Raw genomic sequence first — 16,793 nt, 5'->3', positions numbered from 1 at the left:
TGCTGTCCCAGCAGGACCCTGTCATGCTGCCAGTCCTGAGAGCTGAGTTCTTTAAATGTGAACATTTTATTTCTTTCCCGGCAGGTGATGGGTAAAAACTAGCATTAAATGTTAGTTTAACCAAAACGTTAGACTTTATCTTAAGAGATAATGGTTTTACTGAATATGGATGATGCATCTTTTTAAAACAGAACTACAGTAATGCAAAACCCCTTAAACAGACTTTACGGCACCATGAAATCTACATTATAAAATAAGGTAACGACTCATGTGCTAATGGCATTTTTATGGGAAGCACTTTTGTTTTTCTCCAGATTGAACTCCTTCAAACTGATATACATGCCTTGAGAGTTAGCTTTTTTTAAGCCACTGGTTTGAAGAGAGTTCTGGAATAGTTTGGAGTTCAGATCTCATGTCAAAATCAATCGTTTTTACAGAGGATGTCGAAAGTCTTTTTAGCTGTCTAGAATTATGTCTTACAAATGAGTATTTGAGAAGTCAGTCACCACAGGTAGATTGTTGTAATTTCACATACTTTTGGATGGGTGGTTGATTGTTTTATAACCAGACTGTATTGTTTCTTTTTTTATAACTGTCTATGCTGTCAGGATGCACTGCTTCATCAGATACATTGCTAGCAGAGTTCTTTGGTTTTTATGTTTAGGCATATGAAAGAAATTGCTGAACTTCAAACTCAGCAGAAGAATGAGATAGAGGCACTGTATATTCGGTTAGGGAAGCCCCTTCCTCCCAACCTGGGGTTCCTTCACTCAGCCCCACCAAGCAGCCGTCGCCGAAGAACCAGCAAAAATAAATTTAAAGGTGGAAAACTATTAAACCCTCTGGTCCAGCAGCTCAGGAGTGGCACATCAAGCACAAGTAGGTACACTAGGTTGTTTCCTAGTTTGTTTTGTTAGTGTTGGATGTGGTTCTGCTGTGTAATTGCGTGGACTGCAGGAAAGGCACCGAATTATTCTTGTTTTTAACAGCATGGCTCAAGTTTGAGTTCTGCAAACAGTTTTTGCAGTGGGCTTCCTTTGGGACAGGCTTATTGCAGCTGCTCAGTGCTGAACCATACACACCTTCTCTGCATCAGCTACAATGCTTGGCAGAAAAACAATAGTCCACTTTAATTTGGAATACAGCCTGGTTACATTTTCTTATCCTTTCTCCAAATGCATTTATTGATGTTTGTATTCACGTCTTAGGTGCTGTTATCCTCTACTGATTATGTGCTGTATCTTGTGTTGTTGTTTATTTTTTCTACAAGATGCCATATAAATAAGATTATATTGCATTTGCTCCCCCAAAGGATGGAAGGTAAGAACAGTTATAAAACTGTGATGGATGCTTGGACCATTTGAGGCAGTTTGAGATTTTTCAAACAGTAGTACAGTCTTGAGTCATTATCTCTTTGGAAAGCATAAAGCTATAATTCAACTGGGAAATGTTGATATGCCCCAGTGCCTATTTCTTCAGCAAAATGAAGAAAAATCATTTCTATTCTATTCTACTACCTAGTTCATGCTGTTATTTAGAGAACTCTGTATTTCAAACCTGGTAGCTCTTGTTTTCAAAGTCACTGCATCATAGGTCTGCTTTGAATTTCATTGCACCACAATGAATTGTAGACAGTGTTTTGGAAGGTTTTGCTTTTAATTAAGGATTTCAAGTGAGATAGGAGAAGCAAGGATATTCAGAGGCAAGATGTTGTGTGATCTATCTTGAGTCTCAGTGTACTTGCCTGCAGGAACTGAAGCGATGCTATGCTGGTTCAGTGCTCTATAGCTCTTCAGCTACTACCGGCTGACATGCAGAGGTTTTACTTCCTTTCCTTGTCATGAGATACTATGAATGTCTGTTATTCATTTTGCGGTTTGTTGATTGGTTCTCTCTAGCCATTTTTCCCTCTGTCTGTTCACAAAACCCACATCTGTCTGCACTTGTGGATTTTGGCTTATGTCAGTTTGCTACCCTAGTCCACAGAGTAAAATTTATTTCTGCATCGAATGCCACAATTCTCCTTTTTTTTTCCCTTGTCACCTCCAGTTAGAGAACAGACATCTGGTCAATCTGCTGCTTTGGTGCATGCTTTCTTTCATGCATTTCTTCTGCATTATTTTCCAGGGGTTTGAGGCACTGTATGATGTTCACATTAACTTTAAGTATTCATGCCTGAGTCTTCTCATCATTGACTAAGTAGATTCCTCTTTTTTTCCACCTTCGTAGGGACCAAGGGCAAGAAGTTTCTAGTACAGTTACCAATGTGATTGTCATTTCTACTATTAGATGCTTTTGCTGATAAATCCATGTAATAAGTTATTACAAAGGTATTCTGGTGGTAAAGCATCTTTACCTGAGATATTCATGTAGACAGACAGGTAGATAGATACAGATACCTATATAGAGATGTGTATCTATCTATCTATAGATAGCTATAAATAAAAGTTCCTTATGTCTTTGCAGCAACTTTTTATTTCTCTCCATTTGCTTGCTTTCACCTTGTATGTTTGAGAGCAAACCTACGTGTTCTGCTCAGTCATTATGTGCATTCATCCTCCTACTTAGGCACTTCTGTGGCTCTCACTTTAATTCAGCAGTGCTTCTTGTGAGGTCCTGACTCCAGCCTTCCTGAAAAATGCAGGCAAAGAAACTGTAAAAATCAAGCCTACTCCATAAGCTTCTTGGAGTACAGGTTGCCCAGAGAAGCTGTGGCTGCCCCATCCCTGGCAGTGTTCAAGGCCAGGTTGGACACAGGGGCTTGGAGCAACCTGCTCTAGTGGAAGGTGTCCCTGCCTGTGGCAGGTGGTTGGAACTGGATGAGCTTTAAGGTCCCTCCAACCCAAACCAGTCTGGGATTGTGTGATTCTATGAAACTGGATCAGCAGTAGTATATGTAGATGATTTTCTGTTGCGGTCTGTAATTCTGTGCTTCACACCGTACTTCAGAACTGCAAAGCCCCGTTGTTCTGTGTGGCAAAGGAGGGTCACAGAATCATAGAATAGTTAGGGTTGGAAAAGATAATGACTTTTAGGCATGGATTTTGATTCAATGTTTTCCTGCCATTTGCCATCATGTGTATTTTGTTTGTTTGCTCTTTCAGGTAATCTTTCAGACTCTAAAGACTCACCCCACAAAGAAACACCTAAATCTCAGCCTGGCTCTCCTGAAGCAGCAGCAGCAGTAGTTTCCTCTGCCTCAGCCACCTTCGGGAAGGCTGTTCAGACACAGCAGCCGTGCTCTGTCAAGGCCTCTTTGTCTTCTGACATCTGCTCTGGCTTAGGCCCTGAAGGAGGTGATGTGAACGCAAGCTCTGGCCAAGGTGATTTTTTTCATCCCAGCTGTTTGGCATGTCTTCCAGCACATGCTAAAATTAGTTTGCTTCCTTTATGCTTGAACTTCTTAGAAATGGATTTCACTGCTAGTGCTATAGGAACACAAACCTTTGACAAGGCAAATTACTGGCTTATCTTTAAAGAGATTATTGCAGTATTGCCAGAAGGACAAAAGTAAGGTATCTTACCAAGTGTTAAGAGTCAACACTCAAGAAGACATGCTAATTTTTAGGAAGGAAATACCTTTTATTTCTGCCAGCAGTGGCTTTATACTGACACCTTTTTTGGAGTCTGCCTTACAGATTTCTGACAAAAAAAGAAAGTAAACCAGACAAAGATGTAGAAGGAGAAGAGATTGTTTCCTTTGATTCATTTTGGGCTTTATTGATAAGCCCCTTGATTCTGGTAGACCCAGAGCTCCTCATTATAAACAACCAAATCATCTTGGGTGTGAGGGGAAAAACTAGATGGAACTAGATGGTCTTAAGGTCCTTTCCTACCCTCACCATTCTGTGATTCTAAAAACAGAAAGGAAAAAAAAACCCAACCAAAAAACAAAACAAAGAAACCCAAAATCAGAGAACCAGCTTATGTTTCCTTTATCTAAGGGGTTAACTTCATGCATGGTTTTGGAGTCCCAGCCCAAGGACTGTAGACTGGCTGTGTTCCCCAGTCCTGACCTCTGAAACTCCTGCATATTGCACACCTCCATAGGCTTTGACTGATCTTGTTGCCATGCATATTGGAAGTTATAATGATGATTAAAATACCTTCCTCTCATTGCACATCCTGCCAAACTAATCTACAAAATACCTATCTGTTCTCTTCTGCTGTTATTGCATCCTTTGTGTATGGTCAATTAACTTACTCCTCTTTGGCAAAGTTAAAATGGAGATGTGGATATTTAACTAACAAAGCTGATTTGACTGATGGTATAGGACATCTGATCACAGCTACTTGTACTTTATAAGTGTCTTTGTTTTCTTCCCTTTATATTCATTTGCAGGCTGGACGGTTTTCCACCAAACGTCTGAGAGAGTGACCTATAAATCTAGTAGCAAACCTCGTACCAGATTCCTCAGTGGACCTGTGTCTTTGTCCATCTGTTTGTATTTGTTCTTTTGTATTTTATCACAGCCCATCTTTCTTTTACCCCCTTTTTCCAATTCCATGTTTTATATCTCTGATATGTTTGGCAGGATGCCCCTTTTTCTGAACCATCATTTCTTTCTTTTTATCTTTCTTTTAAGTAATCATCATGAACACACCTTATTTATATTAATTTTTCATATGAAAGCTTTTTTTGCACTGCTTTTGGCTCATGCCTGGGCACCAAAAGCATGTGTGGAAGATCTCATCATTTATTATATAGCCTTATGGTAAATTCTACCCTGGACTTATCAAAGCTTTTGTACTTTATGTGATTTATGTTGAAGTAATTTTATTTGCAATGTGGCAAATATACATGTCTGCTGTCCCGGTTCCAGCGACAACAAAAAGAAATCCATCCTTCTGTAGACGAATGGTCTCTTTCACACATGTTTGGACTATGAAGACATGCATGTAGCAAGCTGATACAATACTAGAAGGTCACTGGAGGGTATAACTTCCATACAAGGGCTGTATTAACACGATATACAGTACTGTTTATATCCACTCTATTTTCTTTAATTTCTTCCCCCCGCTCTTTGCATGTAGAAATGCTGAGACAATAGTGCTCCAGCTAGTTCTTTCAAAATCTGTTTTGGAGATGGGTTTTCCCCGTGCATTCACTTTAATTACTTTAAGTGAGCAATTTTTTTACCTATTCGTAAGCAGCAGGAAGATCTGGTGACTCCAAGGGAGAGTGCCATCAACTTTTTTTGTGTAAGTGGATCTGGCTGAAGCACTTGACTCAGTGTATTTTCTTATGACCTTATGTGACCTCCGAGATGAAGTCAATTAGCAGTTCATCAAAGCAGAAAGAAGTAAAAAGCAATATCAGATTCTCAGATGATACTTTGAAATGGATTGCTAGGATTTTTTGTTTCAAATAACTGTGCACCTTCTATTTGTACCCTATTTGTCTGACTTGTGAAGCAATTGGCAATTCAACCAAATGATATCAAGCTACTTAATTAACAAATTAAGACCTTTTTACTCAATCATATATGCTGCTTTTTAGGCAAACAGATTTTGCTCGTACAATAAAGATATGTTGTGCTGAACAGGTACTATAGGCCACTTACATATAACATTAGAAAGGCTAATAATATTCTTGAGGAAGTGTTTGGTTAACTAACTGCTCATTTGCATTAATATCAGATTCTCATGGGAGTTTTACATTGCTCATCATTATCCAAGTGGTAGAGATCAAAGGCACAAATACACTCCTAATTTTATGGATAAATAGTGTTTTAAAAAATAATCTTGGTTTTCTGTTTGAGGTCCCTGAAAAGTGCAAGCATTCAGGTTCTTGAAAACTGAGGTTTCCTGCTCGACAGACTGGGTTTATTATATGCAAGTTTTTAACAACTATTGGAAGTCATGAGACAATTGAGACAATTTTTCATTCGCTGAGGGGAATTCTCAGTCCATGTTTTCCCATTTGGTTTTGTGATGGACATCGTGGTTTCTTACTCTGCACACGTAATTCCCAGAAGTTGTTTCATTAATCTTTAACAGAATTACTATTCAATAGGATGCAAAAAGACTGTGAGATGGCAGTTAAAAACCAGCATATTAAAATGTTTGGGTGCATGGGTATTGTGAATGAAACCAAGGGAATATGTAAATCCTTCAAGGCATGAAGTTCACGATGCTTAAATAACTCAGCACGACTAATTGCTTTCTGTTCTCAGCCCATATGCTCTCTTCTTGGTTTCTTCTGAGGAGGTGTTGGGAGAGGAGGTTTGCACTCCCCCATTTCTGAGTCAGATGAGGAGATGGGCCGAGTTTCAGGCACTTAACCCTGACATACCCATCCAAAGTCGCCGCTGCTCAGAGAGCGCAGCTGAGTTTTAAATGCTGCCTGGCACTAGAGCTGCTAGGCAGCTTTTCACAGCAGAATTGCGGGTAGGTTTTGATGGGGATACAGGTTATTCTGGCTTTTTTTCCCGGATAGTTGGTTGTGTGTGTGTGTGAAGGGATGGAGATGGGGCTGCGTGTGGCTCCATCCTTCCCAAGGGCAGCTGGGGCTGGGATTGCTGCTGGAAGAATGTGTGGCTGGTGGTTCCATCGAGCTGGACTCCCGAGCTGCCGTGGCCATGGGCCTCAGGACAAACAGTGATAGACGATGATGGTGGGAGTGCCAGTGGGCTGGGATACGGCTCTTTAGTGTGGGCAGTTTGGTACCATGGCTGGGCAGTCCAGGATTCTGGGTCTGTGGCCTAAGTTAGTGCTTCCCTGGATTTCTTGTTTGAGAGCTGTTGAGAAAAGTTGTGCTGGATTTTTCTTTAAGGTCCCTTCCAACCAAAATCATTCTATGATTCTATGGTTTTCAGAAGTGCTTTGGATCTATACATTTGATTAAGTAAAAAAGAGCCCTTCGGAGAGCTTGGATATTCCAGAGTGAGGCCTGTGCTGTATTAGGAAACAAATTAGCAGCATGCTTTTAAAAATAAGTGTTCAGATGCATTAAAGATAGTTCTGCAAATGTGCTGCCCTTGTTACAAGATCCATCAAACTTGAACATTTTCACAGTGTTCTACCAGAATTGCTTTTTGATGTGTTCCCCATGTCCAGTATTGACTTTTCCTTTGTACTTTTCATGAAAGAAACTAGTTTTGGTGGGCTTCAGCATCATTTTAGCCTGGGTTAAACTGCAAGGACATCTTAGGGAAGAGTTTGTGCTGACTGTGAGTGGAAGTTTCAAAAGCTCCATTGGCTTAGACCTGTAATCTTGTTTAAAGCCATTTTTGCCTGGTCTATAGTAATTCGTATGTTGTATGTGCCTATTGCCATTCCAATTTTATGTTAGCTTTCAAGCTTTTTGGCAGTTGTTACAGTGCAAATATGGGACAGTGGATTTGCTGTGTCCTGCAGGATAAAATGGCTACTTAATTTCTCAGATAAGAAATCTGGAATTGGAGGTAAAACACTTTGCTGAACTTTTGCAGTCTTAGATTAAATCTTAATTATGATTAATCTCTTTAACTTTACAGCTGTTAAACACCTCAACTGTAGAAGTAATACAATTAATCTGGTGAATTAGGTGTACCAAGTGCATTTTTAATTGAAATTGAATTTAAAACCAGCCGTAGCTAATGATTGTCAGCCCCTGCTTCAGACATTATCACCTCTCTAGATAATGTTCCTCATCTCCCAAGCAACATGCTGGAGTGGTAACAGAAACAGCTCTTTTTTTTTGGCGACTGACTCTTCTGTAAGATTTTCCTTAAAGCTGACTCCCCTCGCGTGGGTGCTCTGAATCTGCCCTTCCTCGCTGCTCTCTGCCTCTTCCCCACACCTCTGGGGGCCCTGGGTTTGCTTTGGCATCCGAGGTACATGTAAACTTGTGGCTGGTTTTCAAGAAGTGGAGGGCTTGATGATTAAACTCTTTTTACAGGCATTGGAGCATGTACTGTAGTCAGCTGCCTGCTTTTATATATTGTAGGCAGTTGCTTTTCATTTGCATCCATATTGTGCTGAATGCTGCATATTGCTCCATGCAGAAATGCTGAAGCATAGTTCAGAAAATAGCATTCTAGTATGACTGATGCTGCTGCTTCCGGAATGGGAGTTGCTAGGTAACTTTGAGATAGGCAAGGTAAGGTGTATCTGAGGGGAAAAAGTGAAAAATACAACATTGTTGAGTTGTGAATGTGACTTGTTTGTTATCTAGACTTTGAGATGAAAACATACAGTTGATCATGCTTGCATAAGACATTACTGTAGTCATGTCTTTCTGATTTTCCTGGAATAGAAACCTCATTAACTGTATGAAATAATAAGAAAATCTTTCAAAGCAATCCTTCTGTTCTCCTCATGACACCCATATCAAAGCACAAACATTTCTTCTCTATTTTCCCCCTCCCTCTTTTTTTTTTTTTACTTTCTCTTCCTCAGTCTCTGACTGATGTCTGTCCTTTCTCCTTCAAAGACTCATTCAGAGTCTCTGTCAATCTGGACCTACAATCTCTGAGTTCAAAGCTGCATTTCTGGCACAATAACATAAATTATCTACACTGGTTTGCTGCAGACAAAAAGCCCATCTATCCCGATTCTTGCTTTTTGCCCCTCTCTGACTGTGCTCATATTTTCAGGTGCTTCTTCACAATAAACTTACCATGCCCCATGTAAGATACTCATCTCCTCCCATACCATAATGATATTCTTACCAAGTCCAAAATACCTTTCAGGAAATTTGGCACTCACATAGAAATGGTGCTTATGTCTGGCAAGATCTGACAGTCGAGGAGGGTTCTTGGTACACTTCTGGCACTGTAACTATCCAACAGAATATGTCAAATCATGACAAAGGATTTAACAAGATAATAATGTAAAAAAGCATGTAGTTTGGTTAAACAAAAACTCATCCACTCTGCTGGATTGTTTTTGTGCATTTTGACAAAGCATAAGGGAAACTCATTCACTGTTACTGTCAATTGAAGTTCAGATTCTCACATTTAGACACAAATCCTACTAATAAAGTATTTGGAAACAATTGGCCTCAGACCTGCAGAACAATGTATCTTTTTGGACTTGTAAAACAGGACTTTTAGGGTTGTTTTACAGTTTGTCTTTGCAGCCAGACTAGCTTGACTTGTTCCTGAAAGCATTTTTGGCCTCCTGTCACAAACTGAATTGACATCATTTCCTGCATAAATAGAGTAGGAATTAAAAGCTCCTATTAGGAAGCCAAGGCGATTTGGAGAAAAAAACCTAAACAAACTAAAAACCAAACCAAACAAAAAAAATATCCCATGAGACCTTGCTTTTGGCATGCTATTGTACTTTTCAAAGCTTCTGAATGGCTGCACATTAAGAAAGGTTTGAGCTGTCCAGTTATTTAGACTTCCTTTACTCACCTGAACTGCTGACTTTGTCTGTCCTTTCTTGCATAATAACTACTTTTTGATTGCTTAAAAGTACCGAAGCTTGTCCGTCAGATTTGTTGTGTTTAGTCTTACCTAATTCTGTATGTCTTGTATTGTTTTACCTTGTAGGGTCCACCTTGAAACGACTATGTCTAGGCAAAGATCACAGTAGTAGTAACTATCCCATTTTTGTTTCTCAGTGTTTCCTTCATGGCATGGGATGTTTTTTGCCTTTTTTTTTTTTTTTTTTTAACTAAAAGCTAGTTGTTTAATAAATAGAGCTGATGCACTTATACTGGTATGAAATTAGACTGTATAAACTGTGGTACTTTCGTAATAATGCATGTGCTATGATGTCTTGGGGATCACGCATGCTGCGAGACACTTGTGGTATTCTTTGTGTGTGAGACTGTGCAAGCATGCAGCCAGAAAACTGGATTCAGTGTTTGTCTTTCTGAAATACACACCTTTATATGACTGCAGTTCTCTGCTGGAGGAATTTATAGCTTAAAGCAATCTTGTTCCTGTTGAGCTGCATGAAATCGAAACACTAATTGAAGAGCTTTCCTGTCAAAAATCTTATTTTTCTCACTGGTCCCTTTCCCCTAAGTAAAGCAAAAGAAAATGAGCAGTATCCACTTATAAGTTATGTTGCAGGTTGAATGCATGATCATTTAAAGGTTATTAATGTATTTTGTATAACCATAGGACTAATTAGTTTACTTGGTTCCATTGGCTGGTAATTGATTAACAGAAACAAGAAGACTGAATGTTCATGTTTGCTTCTATGATAATTTTACCACAGTTCAATGAACTTTTTGCTTGGAGAGATGGTCTTTATTTCAAATCTTTAGCTATATCAAATATATTAGGTAAAAAGTTAGCTTATATTTTCTGCTTAGGTCAGATTCAGGCACCTTCAGTTGCTGTTCCCTGCTGGTTTTGCCGTATCAGACTTGTAGTTACCAACACATAAGAAGGACAGATTTTTTTTTCCTAGTTCGTCTAGAAAGAAGTGAACATATAAAACAAAATCTCTGTCAATACTCTTCCTGTCTGCTTTTGTCTATGCCAAAGTTCTGTATCTTTATCTTTACCTCAAAACCTCACACACCTACTATGTCCTCTTCTCCTTTTCTGTCATGATCCTGATGGGGGGTTTTCCCCAAAAAATATGCAGATGGCAGAGTAAATGGTCCTAATATCATTGAGAGAGATTGTGGGTTCCCAGAGGCGTAGTAGCCAACCCTACTTGTAACCTCTATCACAATTTTATGTTTCCAGGAGGACAGTAAACTTATGCAAGTACAATAAATGGTAAATTAATTTTTTAAATGCGTGCAGTTTTAGCTAGTGATACATCCTGCCTCCAACCTGCTCGTGGTGGTCTCGTCAGGAGGGGGGCTTTGTAAGCCTTAGGATGTCCATGTTACTTGGACTGCCTTCCTTTCTTCTCTCCGAGACATTAATTTTACCTAGAGAGAAGTTGTGGGTGCAACAGCTAGTGGTAACAGAATGTGACAAAAACAATGAATGCATTGGAGTCGGACCATTTCTTTAAGCAAAGGTGTTCTGTAGAAAGGAGGGGGAGGGATAAAAGTTCGAAAAGCCACCATTTGAACTGCAGTAGATGAGAAACTGTTTGAGCAGGGAAGTGGTGAAACAGAGATGTCATCCTCAGCTTTCTTTTGTGTGTGGTTTTCCAGGATCCTCAACAAACAGTCTTGTAACGTGTCCTGAGCCCCTCCCGCAATCAACTCTGCAGGTTCAGGCCAACAACAGTAATAACAAGAAGGGGACATTCACAGATGATCTTCACAAGCTGGTTGACCAGTGGACAAGCAAAACTGTTGGAGCTGCACAGACAAAACCTTCTTTAAACCAACTGAAGCAGAACCAAAAAAGGCAAGACATGGAGCCAAAGGCTAATCCCATGCAAACACAGAATGAGACATGTGGAGTAAGTGGCACTCCTTGAAGAACGTACCTTTTGTTATGTGTCTGAAAGCCTTTGCAGAACTCAGATTTGGAGGAGGACATAGACTAAAATTACTTCAGATAGATGCTTCCTATAAATGTCCATCTCTTTTCATTAAATACTAAACCAGACTTTTTGTTTTTAAATTGTTTTTTGGAATAATCTTAAGGGATATATGGGCTGCAATATATATATATTAAAAATATATATTTTTTAAATGGCAAACTGCTTATTAACAGTAATATACATCAATACTCTTACTGTTAACTATGTGTTGCTCAACTTAAGTTTTAACTATTACTTCTTCTTTTTGATGTTCAGTATTAATCTTCCTTAGGCAGGGCAGTGGCAGGGCTGATGGCTTGGGGGGAATGAGCCTTTGGGTTAGTGAAAGTGGGGTGAGGGCTGTGCTGAGATAGGGGAGAGCTGGATGTGGTTCTGACCCTTGCTGGTTGTACTGGGCATCTTTGAGGTGCTCTGCCTCATGAAAATACCATCTTCAGCAATGCTGTGAAAGTAAACTAGAACAAAATGGAAATCAGATGTACCACCATTCAGCCTGTCTTACTTTTAGGAGCAGGGGGAAAATAACATGATGTGCATTTGTGTCTGCTTTCCATGCTTATTTTTGTGGCTGAGTGATGATATGGAGGCAGGCACAAAAATGAAGAAAGGTGTATTCAGAATCCCAGTTTACTATTCTGTCACACCCTGGTCTGGATTTCCAGACCTGTTCCTTCTCTTCCTTATGGCTGGGTGATCCTTTGACTAATAATTTTTGCTGGATTAATTTTTTTGGAAGACTGGAGATAAAGCCAAAGTAGAGAGAGGTAAAGTAATTTTAAAAGCGATGAAATAGTGTAAGAAAGCCAGTGAGGGACTGCTTTGTAATCCCTTTAAAAATAGTAACTGGGTATGGGTAGTAAACCATTGCCTTTTTAGCATGTAGAAAAAAAAACTGAATGCACCAGTAGTAAATCAGTAGTTATCTGTGAGGTGAGATGTGCCCAAGTAGAAACCGTGTGAACATGTCTGCTTTGATACTTGCTGGTTTCTGAGTTAGTGGGGTCACTGACTTCACAGGGAAAAGCACTTGTGCAAATTTAATAAGCAATTTTATGTCAATTCTTAGTTGCCATAAATGAACAAAACCCAGAGAGTAAATAATCCTCCTACATAGTAATGGTTTAACCAGTATAAACCTGTTCTGGAGTAACAGTGGCGTCTACTTAAGACCCTATTAGTTCTCATTAAATAAATCAAAGGAGGTGCTTGTAGATACAAATTGAAGATTTCCAGAAAGTGATGATGAGGGCACAGATTCTGTTAAGTCACTTCTTACGCTCTTTTGATGTGCTTTTGGCAGCTCAGTGTCTTTTCGGTGAGACTCCTACAGTAGTTTGAAGCAATCAGTGGGGGTGTTTTGCCCACTTCTAATTCTGAAAAAGAGAGTGATTATTTTTCTTCTTCATATCACCCATTAACATCAATTTAGGGTTATTTTTGCCTTCTGCAGTCTCGGTGTCTCTGTTTCAAAGCTTGTGGAGAAGGCAGAGTATTGCTGTGAGAGGAACAGGAATGTCTCTGTCTCAGTACACTGATTTTAAAGGGATTGTTTCCTTCTAGAACATGGCAGTTGTTCCAGGGTATTAACATGTCTTTTAGAGGTAATTTACCAAGAGCACAGAGAGGTTGGGATTCCCTGCTCTTCGTTTCAGGTCATTCCTTGTTGCTTTGAGTGGCAGTCAGTTGGGCTTTGCCAGCCCACACTAGCTTGCCCTGGATGGTTTTGTGCATCAAGTCCTTGTAGGGCCATGTGGGCTGCAGAAGAGATGCAAAGGTATATGGCAAATACTAGTAATGTGGTTGTTGTTGGGATATTTTGCCCATGAAGGTGGCACAGAATGCTGCAGATGATAGAAAACAGGGCAATGGATATGATTTAAAAGACTTTTAAAAGGCTTGTTTTGGGAGTTGAGCATCTTTCTGCTGTTTGTACCTCTTGAAATTCACCCTAAAGTGCAAATTAAAGTTAAGAGATGAGAGATTAATGATGTTGGGAGAAAAATAGCTGAAAGAGGAGGAAGGAAACTGTGTGAGAGCACCCTTAGTCTGGATAGCCAGAGAAGTGACCCATAACATCAGCGCTTGGCATGATGAGCTGCATGGGCAGATGTTACACCTCCACAGAATCACTGTTGAGTCCACCTTTTAAAGTGTTAATGGAAAGACAAAAGGAACTCAGGGAATCTCATAAAAGATGGAAAAATAGCTTTCTAACAGGAAGTGTGTAAAGCTTGGGCTGTACTTCTTCAGTCCATCTGCTAACAGCATCTTTTTGTCCCTTTTTTGATCAAATAGAAAAATGCCCTTGCAAGAAAATAATAAGGAGCACTAAAAAGATTTCCAGCCCATCAGAGAAAGTTATAATAAGGTTTTATGTTGGAAATAAAGGCTAGGTAAATTGGAAACATGGTGATTCTTATGCCTTTTTTTTTGACTGGAACAAACTAGCAGGCAGGTTGTCTCACATGTTCGGACTGGATGGTTTGTTTCAGAAGCTGTTGTTGGTCCTCTGTGATGAAAGAGGGGCAGGAGGGAGGCAGAATTCATGCTTTCAGTTCTAAATTGTCTCTGGAGGTTATTGGACAGAAAGATGTCGCCTTGAAGGGTTTTTAAACAGGAGTAGGAGCGATGTGAGTCGTCCCATGGTGCTCTGTTGGTTATAGGTCTCCTGGAATTAGCACCACACAGAGCTCTTGTACATAACACAGCTGCCACACAGGTGATGAGCATCCTCCTGGGATGGAAGTCTAGGGTTCTGTCATACAATTTGTCACAAGGAGGCATAAAATTAAATGGCCCGTGTATTTGGGGTTCTTTTTTCAACATCCAGGCCAAAGGAAAGTTGCAACAAATCCTTATTGGTGAGGGTAGAGTTATTTTATTTACTTTTTAATTCATTATTTTCTTTTACTGTCCACCCACTGTTATTAATATGCACGGTGGCTGTGTCACTCTGTGGCTCACTTCAAGTCTTCTCTTTCACCTGGAAACAGAGGAGTAACTTCCCTGGATTATCTTGTTTTATTTGAGATGCTTCTAACACCAAACTGTTTGCTGTGTGAATATAGTGTACTATTGGTATCTTTTTTTTAACTAAGTGAAAGCTACTCTTTAAGGTTGGAAATCAGCTCAGAAAAGAAGTTGGTGATGGGTTTGATAAAGTCAGTGGTTTTATACTCGTCCTTTTTATCATCAGAAGTGTATAAAGTGATAAAATAATTGGCATTTGAAGGAGGACTTTAAATTCTGCTTTGGTTCTATGAAAGTTACCTGTCAAATCCTGGTTAGGAATTTATGGGGGAGCCTTTGAGCATCCAGTTATGTCACAGGAACACTGAAATGTTCCTTTTCAAATGTTTTATCTAAACATGGAAATAAATACAGATTCTCATCACCAGTAATTTGAAATGTGATGGGAGACATTAGGAAGAACTGAAGCCAAACAGCCTGATAATAGTTTTTTCTCTCATGCTTATCTTTGTTGAAGACATGATGAAATAATCCTTTTTTACAGGTAATTGTGGTTACCATCAGCCAAGGAATACCCTCAGGAACATGAACTGCCTTGTGTGTAAAGAGTACTGAGTATTGTGCAGTTAAAGGCGTTACTTGAAGATGCCTGGGAATAAAGGGCTTACGAAAAATGTTTTCTGTTCTTCATACTGTCACATAGCTCCATGGCTTTTAAAGAGAAAACTATAACCCAAAAGAGCTGTAAATATGTTCCAAGTCCATAATAAGGTTGTTTCTGTGAACATGCAGGTCCATGTCAGTTCGTAACGTGCTGGGGCTTAGACACCATCATCCATAGCTGCACATCTGTTTACATTTAGTACACCTTGGCTTTAATGAGCTGGCTGCCTGGGAAGCAGGCTTTCTGGAGATAGCCTCAGGTGGGAAAACAGTGTGGAAGAACTATTAACACCTTGTACTGTGTCTTCCATCTTCATTGAATTGGAAGAATCAGAAAAAATAGGATGAATCTGTGTTTGAAGCTGTTCAACACTGCCTTCTGGGTCTGAATGTCAGAATAGTTTTCCAAGAACCTGGAAGAGCACAAACACAAATCTTCAGTAGCACCTCAGAACTTTGGGTTTCACCAACCTGGAAAAAGGTGATTATAAAAAAAAAAAGAGATGTATTCACATCCTTCCCTTGCTCACGAGGGCAGCCAGCTCTAGCCCTGTCCTGTAATTCAGTTTTGTTTCAATGGTAATTAGACCATACAGAAGTAAACCAGTAATGTAAATAATGTAGCCATCAAGATGTAGCTGGAAGAAAAATCATCTAAATCCTGCATTTTTAGAATGGCTTGCAATAGTTACAGTCAGCTTTCACAGCACAGTTACCCAGTTTCATCTGTTCTAATGGAAAACCAGAAGTATTTATAATGTTTAGAATCCAACACAACTCCTAGCTACAGTACTGTGAAAGTATATAGCTATGAGTATTGCTGAGGTGGCACTGTAGGTCTTGCTTAGTCTAAAGCATAAAAACAAGGTGGAGACTTTAAAGTCCAAAGAACAGTTGGGGTATTTTTCCTGAACTACCATAGGCTTTGTCCTTTGTGGGTTTCGTCTCATTTTTACATATGTTTTTGTCTATGATGTTCGTTGTGTGTATATTATTCTCGTTTTCTAAATGACTGTGTGATTATTTGGGTGGGGCAGGAGGAAGTAGCAGCAAGGGAAAGACTGGCAGGAGAAGGCAGGCATTTGGGCAAGCAGGAGCAGGAGGTAGCTCATACCCAACAGGGACTTATACAAGCCCTACCTGCTTCCCTCAAGGCAGAGGTTTATTAGTGCAGGGAGAGCAGCCAGTGCAGGAGAGGAGGAGGCATGAGCGGAGGTAAGAAGGAAGCATAAAGAGATGTCAATAGGTGTTTGTTCAGTGAATATGTTTCTTCTACAGAGGAGGCTAATTGAATCATGGAATCAACCAGGTTGGAAAAGACCTTTAAGATCATCCAGTCCAACTGTTCCCAGCACTGCCAAGGCAACCACTAACCCATGGCACTGAGGCCTCATCTACACGATGTGTGAACACTTGCAGGAACGGTGACTCCAGCACTGCCCTGGGCAGCCTGTTCCAATGCCTGAGCATTCCTACCCTTTGGAGAAGGAATTGTTCCTCATCTCCATCTAAACCTCCCCTGGTGGAACTTGAGGCCATTTCTTCTTGTCTTGTCCCTTGTTCTCTGGGCAGCCTGTTCCAATGCCTGAGCATTCCTACCCTTTGGAGAAGGAATTGTTCCTCATCTCCATCTAAACCTCCCCTGGTGGAACTTGAGGCCATTTCTTCTTGTCTTGTCCCTTGTTCTGTGGGAGCAGAGACCAGCCCCCTCCTGGCTCCATCCTCCTGTCAGGCAGTTGTAGGGAGCAATAAGGTTCCCCTCA

General features: G+C 40.1%; 1 protein-coding gene across 1 annotated transcript in view; it reads left to right on the top strand.

Annotated features, from left to right (window-relative positions):
• Positions 1 to 16,793, top strand: part of LOC104402887 (serine/threonine-protein kinase WNK2-like) — a gene marked incomplete at its 5' end in the record, with an annotated part of 32,915 nt that overhangs the window by 10,526 nt on the left and 5,596 nt on the right. Inside the window, 5 exons of the mRNA XM_010010875.1 lie at positions 665 to 879; positions 3,105 to 3,323; positions 4,343 to 4,441; positions 9,483 to 9,527; positions 11,060 to 11,313. Coding sequence (XP_010009177.1) covers positions 665 to 879; positions 3,105 to 3,323; positions 4,343 to 4,441; positions 9,483 to 9,527; positions 11,060 to 11,313 — 832 coding nt within the window. The remainder of the gene's footprint in view (positions 1 to 664; positions 880 to 3,104; positions 3,324 to 4,342; positions 4,442 to 9,482; positions 9,528 to 11,059; positions 11,314 to 16,793) is intronic.

The sequence above is a fragment of the Nestor notabilis genome, unplaced genomic scaffold (assembly GCF_000696875.1).
Source record: "Nestor notabilis isolate BGI_N333 unplaced genomic scaffold, ASM69687v1 scaffold17273, whole genome shotgun sequence".
Taxonomy (NCBI): domain Eukaryota; kingdom Metazoa; phylum Chordata; class Aves; order Psittaciformes; family Psittacidae; genus Nestor; species Nestor notabilis.
The sequence above is the reverse complement of the archived record's forward strand: the minus strand, read 5'-3'. Positions and strand labels throughout refer to the sequence as shown.